Genomic DNA, 21,406 nt, shown 5'->3' with positions numbered 1-21,406 from the left:
TTTTGTTTCTCTTTAAAATTAGCCCAATTTTGCAATTATTTCATCTTTCTGTTGAGCTGATTGGATCATCAAAGATCATTATCTCAATATACGTTGTCTCGGTCATTTTTTCAGGACAGCCTTTCATATTTTGTAATGCCGGGCTGTCATTTGTCTCGTAGAGCCTAAGGGCTTTCTCTAAAGTAAACAATTCAACGTTCAAAGTCTTGAATGTTTAAACGACAGGTTTCTCAAACAATGCAATGGTTTGCAATGAGGGATTAATACGTCTATGCGAACGCTGTTGACTGCAATGATTAATTTTCTCTGTTTGAGTTATTCAGCAGTTTGGACTTGGATATATTTTCCCTTTTCAGAAAAAGGAATTTAAAAATGGAAAGTGTTAGCAATCAGTCGAACCAGCATTGAACTTGTCTCAGATTGAAATTCAGTTCTTGCCTCCCTGTTAACTGGCGTCAATTCGAGATTTTCGAGCGGCAGGCACGACAGATGGAACCAACGAACTTTTGGTTTCAAAAAAACTGATGGAATTACATTCTCGCGAATTTCACTAATGGCTGAATGTGTTCATGGTTTCTAAGTTATTTAGGTTATTTGATATCATATGCATCAGTTACCTTATTTGTTTCATACTTAATAATCACGTGACAAAGTTTCTGAGTCACAAGAAAACAGAACAGAACCTTTATTTATGCACGATAATAATTAAAGCTAAAAGTGATATTGTTAAACCGGCGGTACTACTCTTCCAATGTTCAATGTTAGGCCAGTGATTGGTGTACTGAGGACTATGGGTTATGTCTCGAGCTGCATCCCACACTGTACTTTAAGCATATCCATACAAATACAGAAAACACTGTAGTTCCCGTGGTTGTAATCATTTCTCACAAATGAAGTTGTATTTATCTGAGCAACTTCTGTCGCGCCACTTTCCATCAAACAACACAGCGCAAGCTATGGACCCTATGTTTGGCTCTCCTGTATTCCAGTCGATAAACTCATCTAGCTCACTTCCGTCAGACCATTTCCACTCATCATTGGACTCTTTTTCATGAAGGCCAATCCAATAGGCTGTATTTTGAGAGTTGACACCAAGATCCTCACGAATAAAAGCAGCCTCATCCTTAGAGGTTATCTTCACCAGCCGTGCATTCATTGAATTACAGTGGTCTTCTCCGTCTTTCCAAGAAAGTTCAGTGGTGAATACAGCATAACAAGAGGTTCCATACGGTTTCCAATCGGTAGGACAGTCTAATAAAATCAATGCAAAATAGTTAGCAAACCTGCGTTATCTTTCATATTGGATTCATGTTTGCACATGTCCACAGAAAAATATCAAGATAAAGTAGCATTATAGTTCTTGCATCACCCTTTCTTTTACTGTGTTGTTGAGTGTGAAAGGTAAATTTGATTATAGAAACCTCGGTATGACAGACGGAAGGCTTGCAGCTTGCTGATCGTTACACGTTGTGTACAGATGACATGGAAGAGTAGAAAAAAAAGTAGAAATCGAGATGGCAAGAAATGAACGGGTAAAATTGGATATTTTATCGAGAGCTACACGCTTTTTTTACACTGCAATGGTATACTTTTGAAGACGATAAGAGTCCATTTTTTATGGATTATCTCTTTGCACCCCAACCAGAATAAACATTCTCCATCTGTTCTCTATACAATTTCTTACATGGGGAAAAGGGGAATTTGTTTAACAATCAAGAGCTCCTATAGTTGGTGATCATTTCCTTTATTCCTGTGTCCTTAACGTGCGATTTAGGGGTGAGATTTTAGGATGATAAGAGATGTAGGTCCCTCTTGATCAAGAGTGAGTTGATTTTCATTGCATTGGTGATATAAGAACCTTTGCAGTGTCCCTCTTCGCTCATTTCGCGGCAAACACATCGGAAGCCTTTCTCAGTGAATCCCGCTTGACACAATTTTCCCTCTCTGGCACAAGGGTTGCTGCGGCAAGGATTCTGTGTCAGAAAATAATTTCAATCTTAATCTGTCAACTGTGGATTTATGATAACAGTGTCATATACTGCAGATAAAAAAATCAACAGGGCTGGTCATCCATTTGAAATAATTCGGGAGATCATTTTGTCGTTTTGTACATGAACTTATCCTGCAAAAAAGAAATCGAAACTTTTTGTTCTCTTCATAGGAGATGCCTAGCCAATATCAGTGTCCTGTTGGTACTTCTCATAAATATATTCAATCTTTATCATACTACATTAATAATCTGCTAACTTTTCATCAACAAACTTCCAGGCGCTATGAAGTTACTCGGTAACGACTGTTTTAGCATGTTTTTCTCCGGTACAAAATTCACATAATAGAGCAAATGTGGAACTGAACTTGTGACTCGGGGCAATTAAATTAATAAACCAATTCTTTTATCTCATACCTCAATTCCATAGTAAGTGTATTGGTTCTTTTGCCGCAGTGCGGAAAGTGAGGAGCTTCCATCCGTTTTACTGTTTAATTCGCAAATTCTACCGCCATCTTCTTGCGGACCTACATTGATGGACACACAATTTGGCTCCAAATAGCAGAAGACGCGGCAGCTTCCTTCGTCGGCCACTTTTTCTGCTCTTATCAAGTGCCCGTTAAGCGCTTTGTTTGGTACTGGTTCCTTGAACTCTAAAATCCGACTATATTCTTTGGAAAGCACTGTAAGGTGAAAAGGAAGTAAGGCTGATAACGCAGCGAAGCTGTATATGCTTACTGAAAACGACATTTGTGAGTCCTCTCAAGCGAGCAACCACTTCAATATATCTAAGTGGTGGATACGGTAGTGTAGGGATCTCCTTATTCATACATCAAAACTGATCACAGTTTCCGTTTTGTCATCATCTTAATCGCAAAAAATATTGGTCCTGTGGTTTCTCTACAATTTTCATGTGGCAACCTTATTAGGCGTTCAGTCTGTATGGACATAACGATTGCTAAGTACTCGACGTTTTTTAGGTGAAGGTCAAAGGGATGAACAAATCGGTTCCAGGGAAAGCTAACTGACCTCGCTGAAAATGAGAGGAGAAAACTAAAGCATCGTTTATAGCGTTCCACTTCTTAATTACGAGCACTCAAGACACACTTAATGCCCATTAAGAGTCACGCGGGCTTTGTGGTTGATGTGATGTCAAATCCAGCAATAATTAATAACATCACTTACCCTGAGTTTTAACATTTGAAGTCTACGCGACTCATTCAAACTGGTGAATGATATTCGATTATCAGGCTGAACGCCCTCATTACCCCAGCATGACTTAACATACATTTTAAGCTGTTTATATCAAGACTTTTATGGCGATGAATTCTTTAAAAGCCTCTTGATGTTGTTATGTTAAGTAGTACCTCTGGTTGACGAGGCTTTTCCCTTTCAGTTTTTTTTTTTGTTATGACCTCATTTTTACTCTTTTCATCTTCAGCGAAAAAGAAAAACATCAGCTGATAAATCAAATGGATATGTGTAGGGATGTGTAGGGATCTCCTTATTCATACATCAAAACTGATCACAGTTTCTGTTTTGTCATCACACTTAATTGCAAAAATATTGGTCCTGTGGTTTCTCTACAATTTTCAGGTGGCAGCCTTATTAGGCGTGCAGTCTGTATGGACATAACGATTGCTAAGTATTCGGCATTTTGTAGGTGAAGGTCAAAGGGATGAACAAATCGGTTCCAGGGAAAGCTAACTGACCTCGCTGAAAATGAGAGGAGAAAACTAAAGCATTGTTTACAGCGTTCCACTCCTTAATTACGAGCACTCAAGACACACTTAATGCCCATTAAGAGTCACGCGGGCTTTGTGGTTGATGTGATGTCAAATCCAGCAATAATTAATAACATCACTTACCCTGAGTTTTAACCTTTGAAGTCTACGCGATTTATTCAAACTGGTGAATGATATTCGATTATCAGGCTGAACGCCCTCATTACCCCAGCATGACTTAACATACATTTTACGCTGTTTATATCAAGACTTTTATGGCGATGAATTCTTTAAAAGCCTCTTGATGTTGTTATGTTAAGCAGTACCTCTGGGTGACAAGGCTTTTCCCTTTCATTTTTTTTTTTTGTTATGACCTCATTTTTACTCTTTTCATCTTCAGCGAAAAAGAAAACCATCATCTGATAAATCACTTAAGGGTTATTCCCCTTTGCTTTTGAGAGAAGTTACTGTTTTACATGTCCTTTTTTGCTATGTGAGAGATTATTCAGCGTTAATTGATTTCCGGTTGATTTTTTGCGATAAGTGACAGATGATTGAACAATAGGATCATATTATATATTTAAAATGAGAGAGACCAGAGCGAAAGACAGAGAACGGTGAGAGAGAGCGGGAGATTAAGTTGATTTTATAAAATAAAACGTGAAGTTTCGGAACATAGCAGATTCTTTAGTCTCATTTCCGACACAGTGGCACCTCCGACGGGACGCGCGAAGCATGGAGGAACTAACCAAAGAAGCAGAGGCTAAATTGCAGATGTTGCTGTACACTAATGGAAAAACACGTGGCATTGTGGAAAAGGGAAACCTAGGAGCGGTCGCGCGACATCGCGACAACCTACAAGCATTAGTAAAAGAAGTAGACGCGCTTAAACTAAAGGTTGAACAGACCATGTTCAAGGCCGGGAAAAGTGCAGAAGACGTTGGAAGTTGGAGCAGTAGCATTGAAGAACCGATCGCCGAAGCTGACGAAGAAGTTTCGCGACTAGAAAAATGGCTCGTGGAGACGAATGGAGAGATCGAACATCGAAAGCACAAGGACGAAGAAGAAAGGAAAGCCCGTGCTCGTGAAGAGGAGCTTAAATTCGAAAGAGAGCAAATGGAGATGAAGCTAGAATTCGAACGCCAACTGGAAGAGACCAAGGCAAAACAGCAACCTGTTGAGAAGGCCAATCAGACTGAACAAAGGACAACAAAGCTACCGAAACTACAGATCACAAAGTTTAATGGGACGTATGAAGCATGGCTGCCGTTCTGGAACAAATTTCAAGCTGAAATTGATAAAGCAAACCTTGCATCTGTGACTAAGTTTGCATACCTAAAAGAGCTGGTAGATCCAAAGGTTCGAGCGGAGATAGACGGACTGCCTTTCACAACAGAGGGCTACGAAAGGGCAAAGAATATCCTCATCGGCGAATATGGGAAAACGAGCGAGATCGTGAATGCGTACGTCCAGAACATCGCGAATTTGCCTGTCATTACAGGAACACAACCTGCGCCTATCCACGAATTTTACAAGAAGCTCGTGTACAATGTGCAATCTTTGGAGACACTGGGCAAATTGAAAGACGTCACTGGAAATGTAAGGAGTGTGCTCGACAAACTAAAGGGTGTAAAAGCAGATCTAGTGAGAGGACAAATGGACTGGCAGGACTGGGACTTCTCACAGTTGATAAAAGCTTTGAAAAGTTGGAAGGAAATCAACCCCATTGGGAGCGGCGCGGATAATGCGGGGAAGCAAGGTGCTAAATTCCGCGATCGCGAGAAAACATTTCACGCAAACGAAACTACGCCAACACAAAGAGGGTGCGTCTACTGTGACGCAACTGACCACAGAGCTGTGAATTGCGACAAGTTTGTGACAGTTGGAGACCGCAGGAAACAATTAGGACTGAAACAGCTTTGTTTTAACTGCACAGGAAGTCGACACCGTGCTTCTGAGTGCAAAAGCCGTTCTGGCTGCCAGATCTGCAGTCGAAGACATCATACATCGATCTGTGACAAACATACATCGCGAGACCAGCTGATGACCACAACGAGCGCAGAAAGGAAAGGAGTGGTGTATCCTATGGTAACAGTTGAAGTGAACGGTGTTAAATGCCGAGCATTGTTGGATACAGGAGCCGGAAGTTCCTACGCTTCATCAACGCTTCTGAACTGTTTACATTTGCGCCCTATCCGTCAACAATTCAAGCGCATTGAAATGATTTTTGGTACTTCAAACAAAGCGATAGACATCTATGGCCTACAAATTCGAAGCGTTGATGGTAAATTCACCTTGGAAGCCGAAGTAAACAAAGTCGACCGCAAAGAGTTGTTGACATTGGAAAACCCAAAATGCGCAGAAATCGTGGCTCAGTTTTCTCATTTGAAGGGCGTAACCACAAATGATAACGACGAGAAAGCGATGTTGCCTGTTCATCTGATCCTTGGAACAAACGAGTACGCTAAGATCAAAACAGGGGCAAGACCAAGAGTTGGGCGCTCGGGAGAACCAGTAGCAGAATACACGAAGTTCGGCTGGACGATCTTGTCACCTGGGACAGAGTTGGATCTCAGCAACATGTTGTTAACGCAGACCTCCGCAATTGATTACGAAGAATTGTGCAAGTTAGACGTCTTGGGGTTGAAGGACAATCCAAGTGGAGACCAGGAAACCGTTTACGAAGAATTCAAAGAGCAACTAACTAGGAGTTCAGAAGGCTGGTACGAGACGAACTTGCCCTGGAAAGGAAATCACCCCCCCCTACCGAACAATCACACTGGAAGTTTAAAACGTCTCAAAAATCTCGTGCGGAAGTTAGAGATACAAGGCGAGCTGGAGAGGTACAACGACATTATCCAGACTCAACTGAGCCAAGGGATCGTAGAACACGCTGACGAGGTGGTCAAGGACGGAAAAGAGTTCTACATTCCTCATAAAGCGGTCGTGCGCGAGAATGCAGAATCTACAAAGATACGCATTGTTTATGATGCTTCTGCAAGAGCTAATGCAAGTGTCCCCTCACTCAACGAGTGCCTCGAAATCGGCCCTCCACTACAGAACCAGCTTTGGAACGTGCTGGTACGAAATAGGTTCTATCCCGTGGCAATAGCTGGCGACTTAAAACAAGCATTTTTGCAAATTCGCGTCCGAAGAGAAGACCGAGATGCCTTACGCTTTCATTGGATAAAGGATCTGGCAAGCAAACAAGTAGAAACCTTGCGATTCACTCGAGTACTCTTTGGTTTGGCACCGTCTCCATTCCTCTTGGCCGCAGTTATCAAAGAACATCTACAGCGATACAAAATGGTGAACCCGGAATTAGTAGAGGAGATAGAGCGCAGTATGTACGTGGATGATTTAATCAGTGGTGGGGAGACAACAGAACAAGCGTTAGAAATCAAGATGACAGCCACGACCATCTTTGGTGAGGCGACTTTCAAGCTGCACAAGTGGCATTCCAACGATCGGGAACTAGAAGTTGAAACTGCGACTGTAGATGAAGAAAGTCAGAGTTACGCCAAACAACAACTGGGAACCAGAAAGGGCGAATCAAAACTGCTAGGAGTCCCCTGGGACAAAGAAAAGGACGAAATTCAAGTCAGCTTCCCGATTTCAACCGCTGAGCCGACAAAAAGAGGTATTCTTGGAAAAGTCGCAAAAATCTACGATCCACTCGGTCTGGCTTCACCCGTGACCCTCTCTGGAAAAATGCTCTACAGAGACGCCTGCGACACGAAGATCGCGTGGGATAGGCCCCTACCAAGTGACTTACAAGCCAAATGGAAGAAATGGGAGCAAGGACTTCCAGAGCACGTGAACGCGCCAAGAAATGTCGTCAAGCATTCAGGGAAGATATTATCAATCGACTTACACACATTCGGGGACGCAAGCGGGAAAGGAGTTGCGGCCGCGGTTTATGCAGTGGTGGAGCAACCATCAGGCACGAATCGAGGCCTCGTGACGGCGAAGTCGCGGCTCGCGAAGAAAGGACTCACGATTCCCCGATTAGAACTAGTGGCTGGACATATGGCTGCGAACCTAGTACACAATGTGAAAGAAGTCCTGAAGGGTTTTCCCGTAAGAAGTGTCTATGGTTGGCTGGATAGCACAGTCGCACTGCATTGGATCCGTGGTAATGGCGAATACAAACAGTTCGTGGGAAATCGAGTGAGGAAGATCCAAGAAAAAGAAATAAACTGGAGGCATGTACCAACAGAGGAGAATCCTGCGGACGTGGGGAGTCGGGGAGGAGATGTGAGTAGATTGACAGCTCTTTGGTGGCAGGGGCCAAGCTGGTTAGCAAAACCACAGGACTGGCCGCCAGACCTTGTAACGACATCTACTCAAGAATCAAAAGCGGAAGAAGCGAAACAAACTCGCGAGTTGTTTGCTCTAGCAGTAGAGAAAACAGAGAACAACGACGCCTTCGATGCACTGCTGGAGAAGTACGAGCTGTGGCGTGTGTTGCGAGTGGGTGCTTGGATCTGGAGATTCCTCCACAACATAAGAACCGTCCGTAAACAGAGAATCGTTGGTCCCCTTACCACTGAAGAAATACAGAAACAGACAACGTTCTGGATCAAGCGAACTCAACAGCAAGCAAAGTCGAGCCAGAAATTTGAAGAAGACCGTTTACAGTTGAATGTGCAAGGAAACCAAGAGGGAATATTAGAGTGTAGGGGAAGAATTCAAGGCCATTACCCCATCTTTCTGCCAGACTCCTCGCCCTTCACTCGCAAGTTAGTTCACCGATCACATGTCGACACACTGCACGGAGGAGTGGCCCTTACCATGACCAAAGTACGAGAGCTATACTGGGTACCGCGTTTAAGGACACTCGTAAAACAAGTTCTCAGAGCGTGTTCAGGCTGCAAGCGTTTTCAGGCCATGGCACTGGCAACGCCGCCTCCCGGACTCCTACCCACTGACCGCACAGAGGGGAGCACCCCATTTGAGGTTATCGGAGTCGATTTTGCAGGGCCCGTCAAGTACCGTATCAGAGCCAAAACAGAAGGAAAGGCCTATCTCGCATTGTACGCGTGCAGTCTTACCCGAGGATTATTCCTGGAAGTACTACCAAGCCTGGAAACCAGTGAATTCCTAAGAAGTCTAAAACGGCTCATCGCGCGCCGTGGGCGTCCGAAGAAGATATATTCCGACAATGGCAAAACCTTTGTTGGCGCCGAGAAGTGGCTCAAACAAGTTATGCGTGACGAGAAGACACAAGATTACTTAGCACATGAGAACATCAAGTGGCAATTCAACCTCAGCCGCGCCGCTTGGTGGGGAGGACAGTTCGAGCGCCTCATCGCACTGGTAAAAACAGCTTTAAACAAGACTATCGGATGCGGAATGTTGACCTGGACAGAGCTGTGTGAAGTGGTACTGGATGTGGAGATTGCTTTGAATAATCGCCCTTTATGTTACGTCGAAGACGACATACAGTTACCCGTGCTTACCCCTAACTCACTGCTATTTCTTCGATCAAACCAGCTACCAGAACTGGAACCACACCATCTAAGAGAATTTGATCTGCGTAGAAGAGCTAAATATTTGCGAAGGTGCAAGCAGGCTTTGTGGACCAGGTGGACTACCGAATATTTACGAGGGTTGAGAGAACGACACCGGATGAAACACAAGGGTCAAACCACGCCCTTGGCCAAAGGAGAGGTAGTCATCATCAAGGACGAGGAACGAAATCGCAATAAATGGAAAATTGGAATCGTGGAAGATCTGATTCCGGGACGAGACGGAATCGTTCGAGCTGCCAAACTTCGAGCGGGGAAAGGAACACTTGAACGGGCGGTACAACACCTTTACCCACTGGAGCTGTCCTGCGATCGGGAGAATGTACAGGCTCCTCTGCAGCTCAACCCCTTAGCCCCGACATTCAGGCCCAGGAGGGATGCAGCGGTAGCCGCTCGTTATCGCATTCAAGATGCGAACATTGATGCCGATTAGAGATATTTAGGAACACTGAACTGATATACTGGACTAACTTTCTGTTTCGTTCATTGAATTTCAAATTTTATCGAGCACGCCATTCTAGTGTTTTTCTCCGTTGAGAAAAACAGGGGAGTGTGTGAGAGATTATTCAGCGTTAATTGATTTCCGGTTGATTTTTTGCGATAAGTGACAGATGATTGAACAATAGGATCATATTATATATTTAAAATGAGAGAGACCAGAGCGAAAGACAGAGAACGGTGAGAGAGAGCGGGAGATTAAGTTGATTTTATAAAATAAAACGTGAAGTTTCGGAACATAGCAGATTCTTTAGTCTCATTTCCGACAGCTACTAGTTAATGACGATTAATGCATGCTTTACTTATTATAGCTGTTGTGCCTTCCCTCAGGCTATTTTTTGAATGGAATGAATACTTAGCAACAATGTCTTAATCAGTTTCATAGGATAGTCATCAGTGGTGGTGATTTAAATTAGAAATACAACTCGCTATATCACGCATAAACTCGGTTAACTAGAGCTTAACTAAATCGACTAAAACTAAAACTTCATTCATGTCCTACGGAGCAAGAAAAAAGGCATTAGGATTTTTGGTTTAGGGGTTTTGGCTATTTTTTAATTCGGTTTTTCGGTTCGTTTTTGCTGTTGTGGTGTTCATTGCGATTTGCGGATCTACCGTTTTTAGCCTTTGGTTTTCGGTTTTCGTCAAAAATACTCATGGGTTTTCGGATTTGGTATCTGATGTGGTTTTCGGTTTTTCCTATTTGGATTCCGGTTCCTACTCGATTTAAGCGGCAATTTTTCGCCTCCACGGGTCTCTCATAGCCGCGAAACCCATTTTGCTTCACTTGTCACCTCTGTATCGGATCGATAAGGGTTTGACAACTGGAATGTGAAAATTTATCGGTTTTGCATGCGGTTTTCGGTGTTGATAGATTTTTTTGGTTTTTTTTGTTTTGTCTTGTTTTCTTTTTCATTTTTGCTGTTTTGCGATTTCTAACAGACCCCAATGCCCCCCTCATCGAGGTAATTAGTGACGTGAATCATCATTCAGTTCCATTATCTAAATGATCTTTCTTCCTAACAACCATATTGTTGTGCTTTGTGTAAGCAAGGATACTGCATAATTATTGCATTGATGTTTAAGAAAACTTTACGGGAAAACAAACCACGCAATTTGAAAAAAGACATCAGAAATATGAATTTTTTTTTCCTCTTGTCTCCTCTTACCGATCCTGGTGGTTTTTTCGTTTTTTAGTTACAAACCAACATTCGGTGAAAATTGTGCGGCATATATAGGCTTTAACTAGATATCCGGCGGCTTTCTTTAGAAGACAGCTCTTTAAACTGAATTATTTGCAATATTTATATACAGCAAATTGCGTTTGTGTCACATATAGTATTGAATAATCTCTCTAGATGCTCTTTCAGTCTCTTCCCTCTCTTTCTCTTCTCTTTCTCTCTCTACTCTCTCTAGATGCTCTTTCTTAAACGATCACCCTTACGCAAATAAGAAAGAAAAACGCATTGTGCTTTATGTGTTATTTCTGTCGCTCTTATAAAATATTTGGGTGAATCCTCGTTGAGTTATTAAAGAATTGGACCTTGAATGCAATTTTTTATATTTGTGCGTTAGCAGTTAAATGATACACAATGCTTATCAGATACAATTTACAGTGTAATGTGTAACGCTAACTTCTGTTCTCTTATTGTTCCCTTATCTCTGTGAAACCCAACGTTAATGATTTACCAAGACGTTGATTACAAATAAACTTACCAGCACACCACATATCGATGACAAACAGAACAATTCCTATTACAAGTTTCGAAAAACCCATCTTCTAACATGGATCATCTCCACTAGTTAGGTCTTCCCGTTTCAGTAGTCTTCAATGCTGAATAGCGTGTCCATGTTAATGTTTTATTTTTGTAAAACATATTACTTTTAACAGGAGTAAATATCACTGACGTTACCTGTTAGAAACAAAGAATTAACTCACTGCCCGTTGTCCAAGAAACAGCTGGTTGCTCTGATGAAGTGCCAAAATTAATGTGAATATTTGTTAAAAGAAATCGCCCCTGAAGACCTCAAATTTTTACTTTCGACTTTTGTCATTTGCTAGAGCATTTTTGTAAGACTATCACTTCAAATATGTTCACATTTACATATTCCTTCTTTCTGTCGAAGGATCATCATTCTAATAGAAATTTTTCTTACCTAGAAACCCTAGGAACAATAGGCTTTTTGCCCTTAACAATGGGCCTCAGAATAAAGTTACAGTGACAGAAAATTAGGTTCGGTACATGTAAAGATCGACGTTTGAACTAGGCCTAACAGACCCCAATGCCCCCCTCATCGAGGTAATTAGTGACGTGAATCATCATTCAGTTCCATTATCTAAATGATCTTTCTTCCTAACAACCATATTGTTGTGCTTTGTGTAAGCAAGGATACTGCATAATTATTGCATTGATGTTTAAGAAAACTTTACGGGAAAACAAACCACGCAATTTGAAAAAAGACATCAGAAATATGAATTTTTTTTCCTCTTGTCTCCTCTTACCGATCCTGGTGGTTTTTTTGTTTTTTTTTTAAGTTACAAACCAACATTCAGTGAAAATTGTGCGGCATATATAGGCTTTAACTAGATATCCGGCGGCTTTCTTTAGAAGACAGCTCTTTAAACTGAATTATTTGCAATATTTATATACAGCAAATTGCGTTTGTGTCACATATAATATTGAATAATCTCTCTAGATGCTCTTTCAGTCTCTTCCCTCTCTTTCTCTTCTCTTTCTCTCTCTACTCTCTCTAGATGCTCTTTCTTAAACGATCACCCTTACGCAAATAAGAAAGAAAAACGCATTGTGCTCTATGTGTTATTTCTGTCGCTCTTATAAAATATTTGGGTGAATCCTCGTTGAGTTATTAAAGAATTGGACCTTGAATGCAATTTTTATATTTGTGCGTTAGCAGTTAAATGATACACAATGCTTATCAAATAAAATTCACAGTGTAATGTGTAACGCTAACTTCTGTTCCCTTATTATTCCCTTATCTCTTGGAAAACGGGGAACACAACGTTAATGATTTACCAAGACGTTGATTACAAATAAACTTACCAGCACACCACATATCGATGACAAACAGAACAATTCCTATTACAAGTTTCGAAAAACCCATCCTCTAACATGGATCATCTCCACTAGTTAGGTCTTCCCGTTTCAGTAGTCTTCAATGCTGAATAGCGTGTCCATGTTAATGTTTTATTTTTGTAAAATATATTACATTTAACAGGAGTAAATATCACTGACGTTACCTGTTAGAAACAAAGAATTAACCCACTGCCCGTTGTCCAAGAAACAGCTGGTTGCTTTGATGAAGTGCCAAAATTAATATGAATATTTGTTAAAAGAAATCGCCCCTGAATACCTCAAATTTTTACTTTCGACTTTTGTCATTTGCTAGAGCATTTTTGTAAGACTATCACTTCAAATATGTTCACATTTACATATTCCTTCTTTCTGCCGAAGGATCATCATTCTAATAGAAATTTTTCTTACCTAGAAACCCCAGGAACAATAGGCTTTTTGTTAGGTAAATGTTTGCACATCTGCAAAAATCGTGATGTTTGCCTGAAGACTTCTTCAGTGTTTTCATTCACTTTTTTTGTCTAAAGCGACTACTTTAGTTAAAGAATTAGAGTTAAGCCCATTCCAGAGGAAAAGGGCAAAAATTGATTCATTTCATAAGTTTTTTCTGTCTACCACTCAGCTTTTTTTTTTTTTATTCTCATCTTTATGGTTTCTTAATCTTTTTTCGATTAACCCTTTAACTCCCAAGATCTCATTAGTAATTCTCCTTACTGTCTGCGATTCTTATTATGTTAGTTTAGAGATTTTGGTATCGGATCAATTAGTAATCCCTTTATTGATATTTTTCTTTATTCTCATCACTCGTCTGCATGATATAGTAAGGAGAAATTCTGTGTTGGTCATTCACGGGAGTTAAAGGGTTAAGAGACTAATCATTTTTTTATCACATGGGTGGGGGGATGGAGGATTTTGTTGAGTCAAATGGTTTTCAGGGGGAACGGAAGAGGGATTCGTCTTCTCCAACTTCTCCAACAAAGTACAAAAGGGGGGAATATTGAAAGTCGACTGCCAATTAATTTCCAATAAGGTGGGGTTCATAAAAACATTACAAAGCCTCATCTTAGGACCAGATAAACTTTATCGTGAAAAAAAAAAATCTTGCCCTCCAAACAAACAGACTCGATCAATTTCCGGATAAAAAAAACTTTGTTTCCATTTGATAAAAATTGATTCTCGTTTAAAAGAGAAAAACATAAAATAATGAATGCAATGACAGGCTTAGCCATCATTCAGGGATAAATAGCAGCGGTAATTAACTGGTGCTTTTGCTACTCATTCTCTCCAGAGTATATTTTCTTTTCGCAAATATAGCCGAGAAGAAAATCACACCTGAAGTCATTCCACTCTCCATCTTTAAAACCTCTGAAAAGAAGTGATCCCAATTTGAAATCTCCTTTCACAATCTGCCCACAATTTTGATGCCCGCCTAAGTTATTGGGGTTATTTTTTCCCCAAGGGCTGTAATCATCGGCTCCCAGTGAGCTACTGTCAGTCCAGATCCATTTTCCTTCATGTACCTGATCGCTCAGTCCAATCCAGTAAGTTCCCGATGTTCCTTTGAAAAAGGCTTGAGTTAGGAAGTCGTTCTCGAAAGCTGATTCGATCTTTACCAGCTGAGCTCCGAGGCTTTTGCATTTGGCGTCAGCGTTGCTCCAAGTCTCAGGCTTGGTTATGAGCTTATAACATGAACCACTGAGAGAAGCCTCACCTTGAAGGAAGCCTGAGGGAGGAGAGCAAAATAAATGTTTTAATAACTCCATTTTATTAATGAAAATCAATTCATTCTTTAACCCTTTCACTTCCACGATCAAATTGTCATTTCGTAGCAGTGTACTCCATACATTGTTTCAAAAGATTTGGCATTAAGAATTTCGTGTTAAATCGAACAACATCCCCAAATTAAAGTTTTCCCATCGTCTCCTTATTGCTTGAAAATGTTTTCAGAAAAAATTCTTTTTGGCTTCCCTTGGAAATGAAGGGTTTAGTCAGCAGGCACCAGTTCATCAGTAAGCTACTCACCTTCATTGCATCTCTTAAGGAATTTGCATCTAAAGCCCTTCTCTGTGAATCCCACTTGACAAACCGAATTCTCTCCTGGGCAAGGGTCCCCAAGACAAACATTCTATATTCAAAAGAAGGAAACTAAGTTATCTATAATTACTTCTAGTATTTTCAAATAGAAACCCGGCCAGTGATTCTTTATTTCTCATTGAAGTGGTTAATTTCTTCACGCTTTAAACCCTTTACATCCTTTTATCAGTACCCATTTTCTCCATCCTTTTTTTTACATGTATCCAAAGGTGCTGACAAGGAGAATTGAGTTAACAATCAAGAGCTTTTATTGATTGGTAACCATTTTTTATTTAATCTCACGACATTAATACTTTATTGAGAGGTTGTAAGTATTGTTAGAGAAATTACTTGCTAATCACTTGCACTCTTAGAAGTCAAAGGTATGGAGATGGAAGAGGACAGCGGAGACTTATCATATAAGGTTATGTCAAGTTGTGACCCTCCAAGGAAAAAGAGTACTAAGGTGAACGCACGGGAACGTGTTTCTTGACACGGCAAGCTAAGATTGTCACAAATTTGCAGATATGCATATATTTACTAAGGAAAACAAAAGCAGGCATAGCTAATTTTTTTTGGATTTGTTTCAAGCAGTATCCTGTATGACACGCTCAACTTGTAATACGACACGCGTATGTGCGTGCTCTAAGAGACGAGTGCAAAGAGGCTCACGTGCGATGTGGTACGCGTGCGATAAGGCACGACTCTTAGAACAGCCCCACTTGTGCCCTGGACCAAAGTTCTGAATTGCGATTTGAGTTTTACCTTTATGAAAAGACGTAGTGAGAAAGCTTCGCAATCTCATAGAAAATAACGAAAATCAAGAAGGGAGAAACAAGAGCGATAACAAAAATGATGATAAAAAACTTAATAAGCCAGAGGGAAAAAAGTTTACCTCAGCACCGTTATAGGAAAAATTTGGTCTATCGACCAGACTAGTAGGTGATACGCTATCATCTGTGGCGTTGTTCAAGTTACATGTACGGGTTCCGTCATCTGAAGGTCCAACATTGAAGGACACACAGTTTGGTTCCATATAGCACATCACTCGACAGCCCCCATCGTCAGACACTTTTACTGTCCTAATGATGTGGCCCGTGAGTGCAGCATTGAAAATGGGCTCTTTGAATATCAAAATTCTGTTGTAATCCGTTGACAGCACTGCATGAAATACAGGTATACAAGTTTATATTCTTTTGGGGTGTAGTTATACATTTAGCTGTTGCGATGCACTTAACAATGGGCCTCAGAATAAAGTTACAGTGACAGAAAATATCGACTTTCGCCTTCTTCAGATTATTATATTAAGGAACTTGACCCACAGCCAAAATGACTGAGACGATGAATATTTAAGTCATATAATATATACATATAAGATTGACCTAAAAATATAGAATTATGGTAGCTTTGCATGACCCCAAACAAAGATATATATTGGGTTTTAATCCAGTTTGAACAAAAAGCCAGGATGTTATAAATGAAGCACTCTTTCGGATGATTTCTTACTTAGACAGACAGGAATGTCATGTTGCGAAAAAGAAAAACGATGCTCCAAATGACCGCTGCCACGATAGTTCATTTTATCGTTATTTTTTCCCTTTTTTTTTTTTTCGAGAATTGATATTTGACAATCATAATCGTATTGCTTAAATTACCAACATTGCCGAGTGCGCCTTCAGCAATTATGAAAGCGGTTGCGAAAAATAAGGAGAACAATTTTTTTCATGCAACATTAAAAATGAAATAATTGTTCTGTTCGTTGCATGAATATGGGCTGACTCTGAACATCGATAGGGCGTTTCATTAATTCCTCAGTAACCTCTACTTGGTGATCAACAAATTGTTTTACTTGTCCGCTGAAGATGTTTTTCCCCATAGCTCGGCCTGTTTTCCAAATAATTTTTTTTTTTGTCTGTTGCTCACAATTTTGGTACATAATTAATACTTTCGAGCCGGTTTAATAATTTGACTTAATTAACGACAACAGTCTGTTTCAATCCCACTTACCACAGAACACCAGCAGACTCAAACAGAAGGAACTTCTTAGGGTTGGCGTTAAAAGCTTGGAAAAGGCCATCCTGAATATAAAATCGTTTTCCATTTCTGTCAATTGGTGACTCCAAACACCCTCTCAAGAAACTTTGAATATGTTAAACAATTTAGCACGTTTGTTCTTTTTGCTAATTTACGTTTTATTGATAGGGATAGTGAAGGATGGTATTAAATTTTTAATGAGATAACCTGCATTTTGTTTGTACTTCCATTACGAAATAGAGCAATGTAGCCTCTTCTTTTTCTTCCTTTTTTTTTTTTTTTTTTTTACTGTTTTCTTTCTTCTCTTCACTTTTTTCTTCTGATTATAGTAATGATAATACAATGTAATATGAAAGACTTTCAATATCATCATCATCATTATTATTAACATTATTCATTTCAAGTCTTTCTATCCCGGCCTACTCTTAATGGGTGGCTCGAAACACGCTCTCGAGTAAGGGTAAATATGTCAAATGATTTAATTTAACAGGTAAATTCTATTTCGACTAATTTGCATTGCATAGGGGTAGCGAACGTATCATGATAAAGGACACCTTTAATTCTAAATAAATTAATCTCTGTTTTCTTCAATCTTTCATTATCACAAAGACTTCTTTTATTATTTTTTTTTCTCTTTTACGTTTTAACGAGCGTGTAACAGTGTTGACGACTTGAGGTGAAGTTGAGCCCATAGTTTTCACTCGATTTCGATCAGAACACAGACTGCTACAATACTGATAGCACTTGTGTATGATTACGTCTTTTTCTGAGAATTAAGTTCAGGCCTCTCCACGTAAAGGTTTTGAGTTAAAAGCTTACGAACCATCACCGCTGAGAATCACATTTTTATGAATTGAGTCTTTAGACACCTGAAAATTTACCAGAAACCTATGATTGACCGTAAAAACCATAACAGCAAAAACAAACCCAAAAAGGTCTAAGGCACGGAAATATCTTTCATCCCTTCGTTTACCAATCAAAATTGCTATTTCCATCGAGATTAACAAAATTCTGCTGTCCAAGAAGCTATTCAGTAGTTCCTTTGTTAAGAGCTGACAGTTTGCCTGAGTCAATGATGACAGCTGTTTCCAATGTTTTAGGACATCTGAACTCTCCACACAAAGCCAAAGTCGATTGTATAAAAAGCTTACCTTTAAATAAGGGTATCTATTCTAATTTTGTTTCGCACTAAAACCTTAAATCTTCCCAACAAGGTTATAGAAATTTCTCATGACAGCAGTTTTCTCGTTTAAACGTTTAGATTTCCATTCCTTTTGAACCAGCCTTTGTTCCCTATATCCAAGTAAAATCAATTAAATTGCCCAACAAAAGAACACTGAAAATGAAAGAATTGTGAATGGCATCCGTAACAGACATTTTTTGCCTCTATTCTAGTTTTTTTATCTTTTTATTTATTTTTTATGCAGCTGTATGCAGCAGCTGTATTTAACCACATGGGAAAAAGGCTTACTTTTGAAACTTGGGGCCGAAATACTGCCACTAAATGCTCAAAGCCATACGACAATCCAGGAACCCACTTTTTCGGCAAACCGGTAACAGTGTTATCGGCCGAAATTTCCTTTTTCTCTAGAATTTTGCGTTGATCAAGGTGATATGGAAAATTTTACTTTAAGTCTCATCATTAATGACTCCAAGGAAACCTTTGCTACGACAGACGTACCCTGCTTCACTTTTACGAACCATCTCATTTTGAAGGTGCTCATGGTCTTTGCCTACGTTCTTGTGATCGGCACTTCCATCATAGGTAATACTTTACTGGCATTTATCTACTTCAAGAGCAAAAAGATGAAGACCACAATCAACTGCTGCATCATGAACATGGTTCTCGCGGACCTTCTTGTTACCTTAGTCTACATGCCGAGGATGGTCGCTCGGATTCTCGTCAGCCTTGAATGGTTGGTGGAGGGCACTCTAGGACTTTTTCTTTGTGTACTTGTGTCTTTGTCCCAAGAAATCTCAATATGCGTATCAATTCTAACAGTTGTTCTCATCGCCTTTGAGAGATTCCTAGCCGTAACGTTCCCATTACGAGTTGTCATCTCAAAGAAGCTCTCCATATGCTTGCTGTGTGGTACTTGGCTGTTGTCACTAGCTGCGCGATCCCCAATGCTCTACGGCGTCAAAACGATTCGATTTCAATCCGGTGAGTTAGGCTGCTTTTGGATCGGCTCTCTCAGCTTTCAAACGAAGCAATCAAGAAGGTCGTACCAGGAGTCTATGCTAGTTATATTCTATGGTCTGCCTCTGCTTATCATAATCACAATATACACTGTGATTGCGGTCTTCTTAAGACGTCGTCATGCCCTGATTGACAACGTCACAAGAGATTGCGTATTAGCTACGACAAGAAAGGTGAATAAAATGATCCTGGCCGTAATAACAGCTTTCCTTCTATGCTGGTTGCTGTATTTCCTTGTCATACCGTTACAGGAGTTTTGGAATGTGTTTATCCCCTGTGAGGTTCACTTCTTGCGGTTTTACCTTGGGCACTTAAACAGTGCATGCAACCCGATCATATGTTTTGCGTTTAGTGAGAATTTTCGAAGAGCTGTTCAGATAAAATGGCGAGAACTGAAAATTGAAAGGCCAAGAATTATCAGGCTTGCACATGCGCCGTCGAAAAGAGACCGTTCACGATCTAACATTGAGTTGCTCAGTGTAAGATCCTTGGGAAGTTAGGAAGGTATGCCACTCCTAAAAAAAATACTTCACTCGAGTTTCATTTCCTTTAGCCATTGTTGAAGGATCAATTGCAAGCTGAAAGGGTTATATGGTATTGATCTTCAGATTTCCTTGTAATTTCTCTAATTTTTTTCCACGTTTTTTGTTTGTTTGTTTGTTTTCTTTTGATTTTCATTAACTGCGTTTTCATGAAATCACAAACAAACACAAAAATAACGAGGCTCAGATGCGGTCATTTGAACCGACAAAGCTCAGTGATAAATGATTCCTTCCTTCCACCAAGAATTTCAACGCAGCTTTTCAAAACTGTCATGGATTTCTCATTTTATGTCTTAATAATTCTCTAAAGGTGTTTAGCGACTCCATTTCCGTGAAAACCGCCGTTCTGGAGAACATTTTTCCTTCGTAACAAAAAGAAGTTATGAAGTATGTAAATAGGCCACACATTTCTCTTCCTTTTTTTCCCTCTCTTAACAGGATCAAAGTGTTCAAAGATCTTGATGGCCAATCTTATACAAAAATTCCTTGGACTGAATGGGGATCCAATAAGCCATACGAGGCAATGTAATGCCACAGACATACCACACTATGTGTTGGTGGTTAATGATTGTTGACATGAGACGAACAAAATCTATGAGGATTATAAATAAAGTTCTGAAAATTGTATATCTAAATTACAATTCAGGATGAATCTCAATAGTCTCAATAATGTTAAATGAAATGTTAATCGACTCATTTGTGATATTTTTTCGCCCTCATGGGCTGTTTGAAGCGTCTTTTCTACGAAATTACTTTTGGCAAGAGGCCGTTGAGAGAGGGGAGCTCTCCCTTTCTTTTTCAGAGCTTTATTTATAACCCTCATAGATTTTGTTCGTCTCATATAAACAATTATTAACCATGAACTCATAATGTGGTTTACCTTTGGTAATACAGGACTTAAAATACTGACGCAATACTGACTTCAGTGTGATTTTTTTTATCTTTTTCCAATTGGATGTGTGAGATTGGTGACGAGTTTTCATCACTCTCTGATAGATTCAATTAGACAAATATTAGGAATAGTTTAAGTACCTAGTTTTCGTGGGAAAGTTTACGGTTTGAAACATCAAAGTACTTCATGGCCATTTAGTAAATAGTCAAATATCGAAATAGTTACCATTAGCTGTGTACAAATAAGACAGCTTCGTAATAAAAGTTTCATCATAGATCGGAAGGAACCACCTATTCATGGCTTAATAATTTTCAACTTGCACGCCTTCTTCTCCGTAGCCCCGCAAAGAAAAGATTATATATAGAAGGGTCATATTTAAAACATAATCGGAGGAACTCAATGGGGTGATGGTTGTTACGCCTAACGGTTAAAAATTCTGGCCATTTTACGGCTAACAGTTAATTTCTTTCCATTGCTTTTAAAAAAAAGATTTTTGCAGTTACTTTTTTTAACGACAAAAGGTTAAAATTCGTCAATTTATACGCTTAACCCTTCAACTCCTAAGATCGCTTTACTAATTCTCTTAACTTTCTACCAGATGATTCTCATGATGTTAGTTTGGAGAATTTGGTATCAGATCAATTAGTTATCCCATGATTGGTATTCTTCTTTATTCTCATCACTTTTCTGCATGATGCTGTACAGATATAGTAAGGAGAAATTCTGTCTTGGTCGCCCACGGGAGTTAAAGGGTTAACTGTTCATTGTTTTTGCCGTTTTACGACGAACCCATTGAGACCGGCTCTAATCAATTAGGAAGGGAAGGTAAGGAT

General features: G+C 39.8%; 5 protein-coding genes across 6 annotated transcripts; 3 read left to right on the top strand and 2 right to left on the bottom strand.

Moving 5' to 3' along the window:
• Positions 1-662: 662 nt before the first annotated feature.
• On the bottom strand, positions 663-12,949 carry LOC131775398 (C-type lectin domain family 4 member A). Of its 2 annotated transcripts, XM_066171679.1 has the most exons (5): positions 12,803-12,939; positions 11,457-11,653; positions 2,405-2,670; positions 1,859-1,973; positions 663-1,251 (listed from the first exon to the last, which is right to left on the bottom strand). In XM_066171679.1, the coding sequence occupies exons 2-5, from the start codon at positions 11,515-11,517 to the stop codon at positions 878-880; spliced, it is 816 nt and encodes a 271-aa protein (XP_066027776.1). In that variant the 5' UTR covers positions 11,518-11,653; positions 12,803-12,939; the 3' UTR covers positions 663-877. The 2 variants fall into 2 exon arrangements, with proteins under 2 accessions (XP_066027776.1, XP_058947482.1); XM_059091499.2 differs by lacking the exon at positions 11,457-11,653 and having other exon boundaries at positions 12,803-12,949.
• On the top strand, positions 4,218-5,884 carry LOC136283291 (uncharacterized). The gene is made up of 2 exons (XM_066171854.1): positions 4,218-5,799; positions 5,849-5,884. Exons 1-2 carry the CDS (start codon positions 4,447-4,449, stop codon positions 5,882-5,884), a joined length of 1,389 nt encoding a protein of 462 aa, XP_066027951.1. The 5' UTR covers positions 4,218-4,446.
• On the top strand, positions 5,932-9,741 carry LOC131778398 (uncharacterized). Its single transcript, XM_059094803.2, has one exon. It carries the CDS (start codon positions 5,932-5,934, stop codon positions 9,673-9,675), a length of 3,744 nt encoding a protein of 1,247 aa, XP_058950786.2. The 3' UTR covers positions 9,676-9,741.
• A 539-nt stretch (positions 12,950-13,488) lies between the features above and the next one.
• On the bottom strand, positions 13,489-17,042 carry LOC131775396 (brevican core protein-like). The gene is made up of 4 exons (XM_066171677.1): positions 16,913-17,042; positions 15,801-16,066; positions 14,855-14,957; positions 13,489-14,555 (listed from the first exon to the last, which is right to left on the bottom strand). The coding sequence occupies exons 1-4, from the start codon at positions 17,004-17,006 to the stop codon at positions 14,104-14,106; spliced, it is 915 nt and encodes a 304-aa protein (XP_066027774.1). The 5' UTR covers positions 17,007-17,042; the 3' UTR covers positions 13,489-14,103.
• A 1,619-nt stretch (positions 17,043-18,661) lies between these two features.
• LOC131775353 (QRFP-like peptide receptor) lies at positions 18,662-19,639 on the top strand. The gene has a single exon (XM_059091459.2). The coding sequence runs from the start codon at positions 18,662-18,664 to the stop codon at positions 19,637-19,639; it is 978 nt and encodes a 325-aa protein (XP_058947442.2).
• The last annotated feature ends 1,767 nt before the right edge of the window (positions 19,640-21,406 follow it).

This window comes from Pocillopora verrucosa, chromosome 9 (genome assembly GCF_036669915.1).
Source record: "Pocillopora verrucosa isolate sample1 chromosome 9, ASM3666991v2, whole genome shotgun sequence".
NCBI lineage: Eukaryota > Metazoa > Cnidaria > Anthozoa > Scleractinia > Pocilloporidae > Pocillopora > Pocillopora verrucosa.
This window is presented reverse-complemented; position numbering and strand designations above follow the sequence as displayed.

Excerpts from the sequence above, each read along its gene's own strand:
- LOC131775398 (XM_059091499.2), bottom strand. The coding sequence starts at position 12,863 with ATGGGTTTTTCGAAACTTGTAATAGGAATTGTTCTGTTTGTCATCGAT. Across the intron at positions 2,671-12,802 it reads CATCGATATGTGGTGTGCTG|TGCTTTCCAAAGAATATAGT; the intron begins GTAAGTTTATTT and ends TTCACCTTACAG. Across the intron at positions 1,974-2,404 it reads ACACTTACTATGGAATTGAG|AATCCTTGCCGCAGCAACCC; the intron begins GTATGAGATAAA and ends TTTCTGACACAG.
- LOC131778398 (XM_059094803.2), top strand. The coding sequence starts at position 5,932 with ATGATTTTTGGTACTTCAAACAAAGCGATAGACATCTATGGCCTACAA.
- LOC136283291 (XM_066171854.1), top strand. The coding sequence starts at position 4,447 with ATGGAGGAACTAACCAAAGAAGCAGAGGCTAAATTGCAGATGTTGCTG. Across the intron at positions 5,800-5,848 it reads AAGGAGTGGTGTATCCTATG|GAGCCGGAAGTTCCTACGCT; the intron begins GTAACAGTTGAA and ends TGTTGGATACAG.
- LOC131775396 (XM_066171677.1), bottom strand. The coding sequence starts at position 17,006 with ATGGAAAACGATTTTATATTCAGGATGGCCTTTTCCAAGCTTTTAACG. Across the intron at positions 16,067-16,912 it reads GAGTCTGCTGGTGTTCTGTG|TGCTGTCAACGGATTACAAC; the intron begins GTAAGTGGGATT and ends TATTTCATGCAG. Across the intron at positions 14,556-14,854 it reads CCTTAAGAGATGCAATGAAG|GCTTCCTTCAAGGTGAGGCT; the intron begins GTGAGTAGCTTA and ends CTCCTCCCTCAG.
- LOC131775353 (XM_059091459.2), top strand. The coding sequence starts at position 18,662 with ATGGTCTTTGCCTACGTTCTTGTGATCGGCACTTCCATCATAGGTAAT.